At 28.5% G+C, this 10,490-nt stretch overlaps 1 protein-coding gene across 3 annotated transcripts in view; it reads right to left on the reverse strand.

The window, feature by feature from the left end:
• Nucleotides 1-4,562: 4,562 nt before the first annotated feature.
• LOC111626672 (protein eva-1 homolog C-like) overlaps nt 4,563-10,490 on the reverse strand; it is a 13,812-nt gene continuing 7,884 nt past the window's right edge. The window contains exons 2-9 of one of the 3 annotated variants that reach the window (XM_023370149.1): nt 8,102-8,295; nt 7,749-7,872; nt 7,500-7,649; nt 7,166-7,312; nt 6,702-6,851; nt 5,949-6,092; nt 5,563-5,879; nt 4,563-5,472 (exon numbers count right to left, since the gene is read on the reverse strand). In XM_023370149.1, the coding sequence (XP_023225917.1) occupies nt 5,572-5,879; nt 5,949-6,092; nt 6,702-6,851; nt 7,166-7,312; nt 7,500-7,649; nt 7,749-7,872; nt 8,102-8,295 (1,217 nt within the window). In that variant the 3' untranslated portion in view covers nt 4,563-5,472; nt 5,563-5,571. Of the gene's footprint in view, nt 5,880-5,948; nt 6,093-6,701; nt 6,852-7,165; nt 7,313-7,499; nt 7,650-7,748; nt 7,873-8,101; nt 8,296-10,490 lie in introns of all 3 variants that reach the window. The other 2 variants (XM_023370148.1, XM_023370150.1) reach the window with 2 other exon arrangements.

Here is a 10,490-nt window from a genome sequence, read left to right on the forward strand (position 1 = left end):
TTTTGTGTAACTCCTGATTAATAATCTGTTTATTACTTTTTACTACGTACACGTGGTCAGCATTCATCAGCTGTTATGTTCATTGTCAATTATATAATATTGTCGGGTTCTTTAAATCTTAGTTGTACTTCCTTTATTGTCTGTTATAAGTTGTCGCGCCATCTAATTGTATATATTTTCTAGTATTTCCCTGTTAATGTATTCATTTGTTATACCACTGTATTTGCTTATTGGTTTAATAAATGCAAGCGCTATGTGTTCTCAACTTTACCTGTCCCAACCTCATCCCCTATTCTTCATAACCCTCACTCTTCCTTCCGAACTTTCCAACCTCCAGGTCGTACCTTTGAGTGATACCTGGAGGACCTCCCCTCCTTCAATTAATAATAATAATAATATAATCTCCATATGTTAACTGAAATAGAGATCGTTATTTCAGATTATACGGTCGAATTATTTTATTTAAATATCTTCAACAGAAAATATTCTTAAATTAAATTCAAGAAAAATAGCATTAGAATTAATTAACAATTTGGATAATTAATATTTCTAAGTACGTATTTTCCAAAGTTAAAAGTAATTAATCAAAGGAAGAATTGAAAATTTAAATAACCAATTGGATATTGCCACGTTTATAATTAATTAAATTGGCGCAATCACGTAATATATTTATAATTTTGTAAATACAGTATTTCCGTTTTCATAATTTAAATACAATAATTAAATAATGTATTTGTATTTTCTTATACCTTATCTATATAAGAAAATATAAACGTGTACAGTACAAACATGTGTATTAAACATATTCGATTTCGCTAAAAAAAAAAAAAAAAAAAATAGTAATAAAAATGACTAGCTCCCAGTTAACGGAAAAGTACTAAAAATTTAAATATTGTAAACAAACAATTTCGACCAATCGGCATTTAATAAAATTGAACCAATCGAAAGCCGTGTGTTATGTCACGTGATTTTCTGTATCTTAACCCTAATCGGAATGCTTTTATAAAGCGTCAAATGGGGTCATGATTGTAATTCGATGGATTTAATACTTTAAAGGATGATATTTATTTTGAAAACTCTTATAATAATGATTAAATAAGTTACGAAATAGAAATATAACAGTATAAAATCCTTACAAGAGAATCGGAGCCTACAGTTTGTTTTGATACACCGCCCACTTGTGTTGTTATTGATCTCGGAAGAAAAATAAAGAACAGTAAGAAACTGTTAGGAAGAAGGCCTTGGATTTCTTTATAAAAATTGTCCTAGTATCTTATTCGAGTGGATACTTAACAATATTCAAAGAAATCCATTCGTTTTATCTCAATATACTTCTTGTTTAAGCTGAATAACCCTAATTGGACTTAACTGAACCAGACGATCTTTGTAATTCATTTATTAACCGATAGAGGCGGTGCTAAAATTGATTTTAAAAAATTATAGCCAAATAACCTACATAAATTATCAATATTTAATTAATTTAAAANAGCATTGTAAAGTAAAATATAATAATAAAAATACGAATTAAACAGCGGATATGTCGTCATCGAGGTTAGTAAGGTCGTATGATTCCTTATAAAAGTATTTTTTTCTGGGTGTCAGTAATATAAGTAAGGTCTTGTCTGGTAGAGTAAGGCGAGACAAAGATGTGTCGTGGCAGATGTTGTCCCCAACGACAAATATCATTACATAGAAACAGCATTTGAAGGCATCCCTTGCTGGATCTGGTGACACCAAGGTCAATTCTGTCGTAATATATTGAGCGTATCAATAAAACAACTCATAAATTACGTCATGTAATTTTGAACAGGTGATGTAGGATTAAAAGGTGAATATGATTGGTTCCAGTTGGTGGGCGTCATAAATTATTGAAGAAAAATAATTTATCAAATTTTAATGCACTGCATTTATTCAACCAAATGAATAAAATTAACAGTAATAAATGATTTTTAATTAAAATTTTTAAATATTTTTCGGATATTTCCGACGTGTTAGTGATTTATGGTCATTTCGGTTGTTATGGCAACTGATGACGTTGCAACAAGACGTTATTACGAGGGATGTTTTGAATTTTTTTTTACGCGATTAAATTTAGATATGCAATAAATATAAGAGAAAAGATTTACAGCTTATTTTATTTTTTATATTCTTAGTTCGTTTGTATAGCCTATTTACAGTATACATATAAGGCTATAAGTATATCAGTATATAAACTAGAAAATAAGTTTTGAATTGATGATGTAGTTCAATTTTTAAACTAAAAATATAAAAGTTCAACTATTTTAATCATAAAAAACGAAATATTTTATTATTTTCTTTTTTAAATTAAAAAGTAAAATAATTACACCAATTAGATTTTTAAAATTTGAAATTAACCAATAATCGTCGTGATCGATAAACGTCATCAATTAACGTATTGATGTATTGATGACGTATATCGATCACGACGTTTCATTGGTTATTTTCAAATCGGAAAAAAACGGAAATATTTCTCTTCGTATTTCGTCACCGTTCAATTAACCAATAAATTTTTTTCATGAATATTTCATCAATAAAGTGTTAACCGATCTTTTTTTTAAAATAAATATTTCGTCGTGTTATCATTAGTGATCCCCAGAGGTCAAAAATAGGAATATTGGAATAATAATTTCGAGGAGCAGCTGGCATGCTGCGTATCGTATTTGTGCTAATTAAAACTCTCCTTTCGTCACATTGTCGCTTAACGATAAGAGTGTACCCATTAACAATGTCGTTGAGTCACTCAACAACACAGTAAAGTCAATAAGAAATAACTGAAAGTCCTCTGACGAAGATGCCTCTTTCGAAAAGGAAAGTCAATCCTGTTCAGATCCCAAAAGGCACGATCGGTTTCGCTAGATTGTTTCCCCCTCCTTTTTTTTCTTTTTTTTACTCTAACTCAAAATATAATTCTTTTTCTATATTACATAAATTTCATAACTCAAATTTCTTCAATTTTTGTTTATTAAAAATAGAAAAATAATTTAAATATTCTTCTCGATCTTTCTGCCTCTTTAATTAATTAACGCCTTTCTTACAAAAGCTTTTAAATTATATTTCTTGTGTTGTTTTTTTTTCTCCTAGACAATATTTTATTAAAACTGAACCGAATCTGCTTGCATTCTAGAGATTTTCTGTAAGATTCTTGAAAGATTTTTGCTATGCTCCTAAGCGAGATACTTTACGTCCCCCCCACAAAAGACTGTAAAGAGATAAACGTTTTAATGTTCTGAACAGAAATGTTTACAAGAAAAAAGCATTCTGGTATTCTGTACAAAATTTTCTACAAGAAATGAACTCTCGTTCTTCCGAAGCTTCTTAGAATCGAGAGAACATTTTTCTTATATATCTCCTTACATAGTTTTATAACAGAACTTGTTTTTATATATGTCATTCTCTTGTAATTAATGTTCTGTGCAGACACTACAACACGATGTTATATATGTTCCATAAATGTTTATTATATATACATAAATTACTCTATATTATTATTACTATAATATATTCTCTCTCCTCTTGTATAAAAGGTATATAAGAAGAGAGCATTCTTATGTTCTATTAAGTTAGCTTTAGAAATAAAACTTCTCTTAAATCGTGTGGACGTTCTATAAAACATGATAAAACGCTTTAATTTAACATTTTATTACGTTGTTACGATATTTTTAAAAGATTAGTAGAATCATAATTTAAATTATAAAACTATATTAACATAATTTCAAACTTTTAGAACATGTAACAGAATTTTTCCAGCTAAATTTTTAAAAAAAAGTCACACGTCTCGATTAAATGTCATAATTTTATATGAGCGCTTATAGTTTTGAAAAATAATTAATATAATTATGGAGACGAAGTCTTTATGGAAAGATTAAAAATGTATTTATATAAAATTTTAAACAAAAGAGATATTTTCGAAATTATTCACGTCACGTCAACTTCTATAGTGATGTCAATTAAGTAGTTTGGAGCAAACAGGAATTTCTCCACTATCTTAACGACACAAAAGAATTACAAAAGAAAGGAGTACGGGGGAGGGTCAAAATATATATGCCCAGAATACAAAATCGATATTAAAGTTTCTGTAATGTCTGCTCGTTTTTCTTCTCCATGCTATTTAGTTAATCTGATTTTTTACCATCTTATTTTTATATGTATATATATATATCTACTTTATTTGAAAATTTTAAACGTTTCTGTTACATTTTCTTTCCGGATTAATTTGATACACGTTGTTGATTAAAACCTTGTGTGTATGTTGTTGATTAAATTACACTCCATTTAAAATTAAGTAAGTTATATATTAATTTCTAGATTAACCGTTAATTTAAATTAGCCGTTTTAAAATATCAATTTAAATTAACGGCTATAATGGATGAATGTAATTAAAAATAAAATTTAAACTGAATGCAATTTAATGATAAGTCATTTTATGTGCACTTTTTTTTAAAAGTAGAGGGGGAAAAAATGACTGTCCATTTAGAAATAAATTACTAAAGAGACAATAATTTAAAATATTATTTTATTGATAATATTTATAAAGATCCTTAGATGAAACAATAATTCTAGGATCTATAAATATTTTTAAATTTAATTTTTTACATGGCCATGACTGTTTTTTCTTTATTAAATTGTTAAATATTCCATTGAAAATAGCCAAAATGTAGGGCATTCCTTAAAATTCTCCATCTTTTAAACATTATAAGAGAGATAGAAAGAGAGAGAATTATTAATTGGCAATCAAAACTTAAAAAAAATGACATCAAAAATTGGAGCACGGGCAAATACAGTTTTACAAAGAGAAAAAATTCATTAACAATGTATTTGTTTGCTTCATGGTTTTAAATTTATTTTTTTAAAAAAGCGCTCAAGTTTACGAAAAGTTCGTGGAATTTTTGATGTCACACTATATCAATATAAACATATCTACAGTTTAAAGACCGTATAAATGATTCTTTTCTTGTTTAAGAATCTGAATTCAAAACTTGTACAATATAGAAGCCTTTAAAATCTAAGTAATTTTGTTTTTCTTTTAAGGAGACATGTAGGACGAATAGGACTTCTCTTTTTTTTTTTCTTTTTCTTTTCCGGATAAATTGTGCGGTAGGAAATCAGTAGAATGGACGTTGGGAGAAGTGCAGAATGAGTATCGTGTTAAAGTACACAAAGTATGGGACAGAAAAAGGTGGAAGCCCATAAATCAAGGCAGTGGTTTAGCATATCTTGAGTACACGACTCAAGTGGGATCAGTTTGCAAGATATATTATACATATATTTATATATATATATAAATTTGTTTTAATTAATTCAGGTACTTGTTTGGAATCAAAAATACATCGATTCCTTAATGCAATACACCTGATAATAACATTAGCACAACGATATTGCACAATTCCTGTTCATTTATAACAGTAACAATTTCATAACAGTTTCTTTGGTGAGTTGTGACTATCGTTCTGCCTATTCAAAGACAAAACGATTTGTTGTTGATGTTGTTGGTTTTTTTTATAGTAATAGCAATAATAATATTATAATAATAATATACGATACCTCATTGTACTAACTGTAATAATAATTATGAGAAATTGGTGCTCGTGGATGGGAGTCACTATCTTGTCGAGACATTGTTGATCTATTGGTATATCTGACAACTTCCACACTATTTTCTTGTCTACCTGAAGTATCGTAATGGTCAAGTTCTGAAGCATCGTCAAACACGGAAGGCAGAGGATCTGTGATGTGTAATTTTGCTCTTTTACGTTCTTGTTGTCTTTGGAAGTATAAACGTCCTGCTAATACAACTAAGAATGCTAATAATCCAGCACTCAAACTAAGAGTAAGATAAAGGATAAATCTCTCCTGGTTGGCTGAAAAAAATTCCTTATGATAAATTTATACGGAAATCATAATTTTAATTATAATTTATTAAATCTGACCTTTCACGAAAGTATATGCTGATATCCATTCTGTCAGAAATCCTATTACACGATGATTTCGTTCGACTGTCGTGCAGTTTTCTGTTAATTCCTCAGTCGTGTATTCATCACTCTGGACATCAGGCTTATATGTTCCTTCGTAGTCTGAATAATATAGAAATAATACAAAAATTAAAATTAAATAAATTTTAAAGCAAGTAGAACTACATAAAATGCAGTTCTTCTTTGCCTTAAAAGCTTAATCACATTTATTAGTAACAATTCGAATAAGAAGGATTTACTAATTGTATAAGTATGTAGTGAAACATTATAAAGTAAATATTTCTTTATATCATTCTTGAATCTTAAGATTAATCTTTTCTCATATGCTTTAATGTTTTTCTACATTTAGTAAAAGATTTATTTGGAGCGCTAATTACCTCCTTAGTAGGCTACAACAAAATGTTTACCATCTTATTTCCTAGAAACACCCCATGGATAAGAGTGGTGAAGGCCATTTAACGACCTCGAATGAAACACCTGCACTTTATTTCTTTACATAAATTATTTTATATATAAAAAATAGCATTGCGAGTACCTCTAATTAAGAATTTTGGTCATATCTGCGAGGCGAAAAAGAAGGAATCCAATTTGATTTAAAATAATTAATTACTGTAATAACCTAAGCGTTGGTATCAAGAGAGAGGTCTATCTGGAGGTCATTTATTGATTGTGAATTAATATATCTTTCTAATATGGGAATATTTGATATACCTTTATCAGTGATTTCTAACGATGGTATCGACGTAGTGGACACGTCAAATGGGCGTGGTTCTTCGATGGAAGTTGGATAATCGCTATCTTCGTCAACATCTTTATCAACATCGCTTCCCAGTTCTAAGTCTTTTAATATTGCCTGAGGGACTGAAAGGGATAATTTGTGGTTATTTATAATTACATAGTATATAAATTTAACGAAATTAGAATAAATGAATAAAGTTTAAAGGAAAATTTTATAAGAATTTCGTTTATATGTGTATTAGATATAATATAATTTAGTTAATAAAGAATAGTTGTAAAAATTTTGTGAAATTTCGAGTAAAAATTTACGCTTTTATAAAGAAATATGTTGCAAGTGCAGTACATGTATGCAGCTTCTTTTTACACAGATTGAAGAAGAAAAAGTTTTCCTTTATAAAAGCAAAAATACTGACAATTGTATGAACGATAATACTTACCACAAGTATATACAACTTTCAGAAAGAGTCTTGTACCTTGTTTACATCCAGGATTTTCAAATGTTGTCAGATCAACTGATATAGAGCATTTCTTTCTACCGTGGCAACTCTTCATCACAGTTTCTGTAGCGTAACTCGCTTGGCAATCTGCCAAAACATGTCATCAACTAAATCCAAGTATTTGGTTTCAAATCAAATAATCTTACAGGATATTGAATATTTGATTTTAAACAAACTTCAATTATGGTAAAAGATAACTAAAATTTAATTTTAAAATGGTATAGTTACTTGAATAGTTAAATATTTATGAGAAAAAATTAATTATTATTCTTACCTTCTCCTGGGAGTCCAGGAAAATGGGGGCATTCTGGCACGCTACTGGTTGTAGCCCCGAAAAAGGCTGAATAGATAACAATTTTGAGCGTTTTATGGCATCTTAGTCTTAATTTTTCTCCTTCACAGGCAATTTTATTGAAAAACGTATCTAGGAATGTTTTAAAAAAAAATTTTATTTTAGAAAAAAATTACTTGTTTTTACTTACATGCAACAAATTATATGCTTTAAAGTCCTTAATGGCATTACTGGGTCGACATTTATAGGCAACTTCGGCATATTTCCTAACACCAGGACATGGATCTTCACCAAATGTTTCAGGGGTTATTTTGATGTCACAAACTCTCTTTTCTCTGCAAGCGGCTTCGACCACCTGCAAAGAAAACAAGTAAAGTTGTCATAACGAATACCCATTGAATTGTGTCGTGAGGAGAATTTTGTCAACAAGCCTAATCTATATTCTTTGGATATCTATAGAGAAAAGCAATATCTACAAAAAAGATATTGATATGCGAAATACATGTAGACAAAGAAAAATAGAATTCTGTAAATTTAACAATTATTTAATATATTTAAAATAGTAAATAATTTGCGAAACTTACTTTTAATGCATTAGGAACTAAACATTCTGAAATCTTATCTATCTCTTGGTTTGTAGAACATATTTTAGAATTCTCTGATCGTCCATATTGGGCGAAATATATGCTGATGACTGTGTTGGCCCAGCATTTGATATTTAATTCTTCATCGTCGCAAGCGTGAACTTGCATCGTCTTCAATGTGCCTGATAACAGAGCTATGAAACAATATAGGATAGAAAGTGAAAGTAAAGATAAGGTGCAAATACCCAAAGCTAGGCTTGTCAACCAATTATAATAAATGGCAGAAAATGTAGCTGGCGATGGGTTAATTGCACCTTTTACTTAAAGAAATTCTATTCTTTTTTTAATGTACTGCAACTTGGTTCAGTTAATGTTAATTAATTAACATAATTTGATTATTATTATAATTACGATGATTATATATTAATGTATCTTTAAGTTTTATTACCGTAATAAAATTACGATCGATTAAAATAATTTTTAACTGAAATTCATAAGTTGGAAGCAAATATTAACCAATGAACTGCTCAATTGAGATTACTTATCAAATTACACGGGAAGAAATTTGCACTTTATTGGATATTTCATAAGAAAAAAGCACCAACTCAATAACTATATTTCATTAGAGAGGCTTTCTAATCCTATTACTTAACATCTATCTAGACATTAACTGAAGATGATTTAAAAAAAAAAATTATAATAATCGAATAATAGATTCTTCTGTTTTTATTCACGTGACATCAATTTGTTAAAAGATATAGCGAAACTGCTAGATAATAAATTCTTTCTACAAAACGTATAATTGGATTTTCAGCTAGAAATAACATTAAAGAAAGAAATTCGTTCATAGTAAATTTACTACAGAATATAATTACCAGGTTTGGCCACAAAGCAATAACCTCCACTCCTCTCTCTCGCTTAGGGATTATGAGACATCAATGAAGCTGTTTCCTCTCATCACGTGGCATCCGAAGTAACAAACTAAATTTACAACTAATTTGAAATAAATTTTCAAATGCTTTTTTTCTCCTATTGAAATGAGTTTTTATGTTCTAACGAAAAAGTTTCGAAAATTATTCTCTAAAAATAAATTACCAATCTATCAATTTAGCTTGACTTTACACGGAAATAAAAATATGACTATCTACTGCCTGCCTGTTTATCGATTTATTATAATTGGAGATGAAGTAATGGCAACAGAACTTGGCTAAATGAATAAAGTAATATATAGTTGTTGGTTGATAAAATGTTATTACGGTTCAATATCCCAGTATTTAATATTATAGACTAAGATATTTATTCACTAAAACAAGGAAAGCTAAAGTTATAAATCATTCACGAATAGCACGACATGTAAGTAAATTCTGGGAAAAATTTCCAAATAATTGCGTAATATCCAGAAAATTTAAAATATTCTACAAAATTTTGTTGCTTAAACAAATGGAAGTACTTCATCATTTCTTTTTTTGAGTTCCACCTTTTCCTTGTATGCCTGCTTAAGCGACCACCTTAGGCCAATTACGTGTCTTACGTCAGCACGCTCTTCCAATTAACTCGACTGTCAAACGCACGTGATTTCCGACCCTAAAGCCACTTCCGGTCATGCGAAAGCAAAGAAAAGAATAATCATCAGGTGTCTCGAATTTATAATATGCTAAGCAAAAAAAAAAAAAATCCATTCAAATGCTAATTTACATATGCAGTAAATTAAATATTAAACGGAAATTTCGTAAATTGAAACTTGGCGAATTTTCTGAATAGTTAACCGAATAAGGTCGTAGGCGTTACTGAAAATGTCAAACCACCAAATATCAAGAATTTCTAAAAGTCTACGGTGATGAATTGGCAAAATTTAATTAAGACCAAACGAAAAAGTTTTTTAGAAATTTTCAAATATAAAATCGATAAAGACTTCTTCAATCGTCATTTTTACGATAATAATAATAATATAATCTCAAGTGATTAACTGAAATAGAGATCGTTATTTCAGATTATACGGTCGAATTATTTTATTTAAATATCTTCAACAGAAAATATTCTTAAATTAAATTCAAGAAAAATAGCATTAGAATTAATTAACAATTTGGATAATTAATATTTCTAAGTACGTATTTTCCAAAGTTAAAAGTAATTAATCAAAGGAAGAATTGAAAATTTAAATAACCAATTGGATATTGCCACGTTTATAATTAATTAAATTGGCGCAATCACGTAATATATTTATAATTTTGTAAATACAGTATTTCCGTTTTCATAATTTAAATACAATAATTAAATAATGTATTTGTATTTTCTTATACCTTATCTATATAAGAAAATATAAACGTGTACAGTACAAACATGTGTATTAAACATATTCGATTTCGCTAAAAAAAAAAAAAAAAAAAAA

This window comes from Centruroides sculpturatus, unplaced genomic scaffold, assembly GCF_000671375.1.
Source record: "Centruroides sculpturatus isolate CEXI.00-Female unplaced genomic scaffold, Cexi_2.0 scaffold490, whole genome shotgun sequence".
NCBI lineage: Eukaryota > Metazoa > Arthropoda > Arachnida > Scorpiones > Buthidae > Centruroides > Centruroides sculpturatus.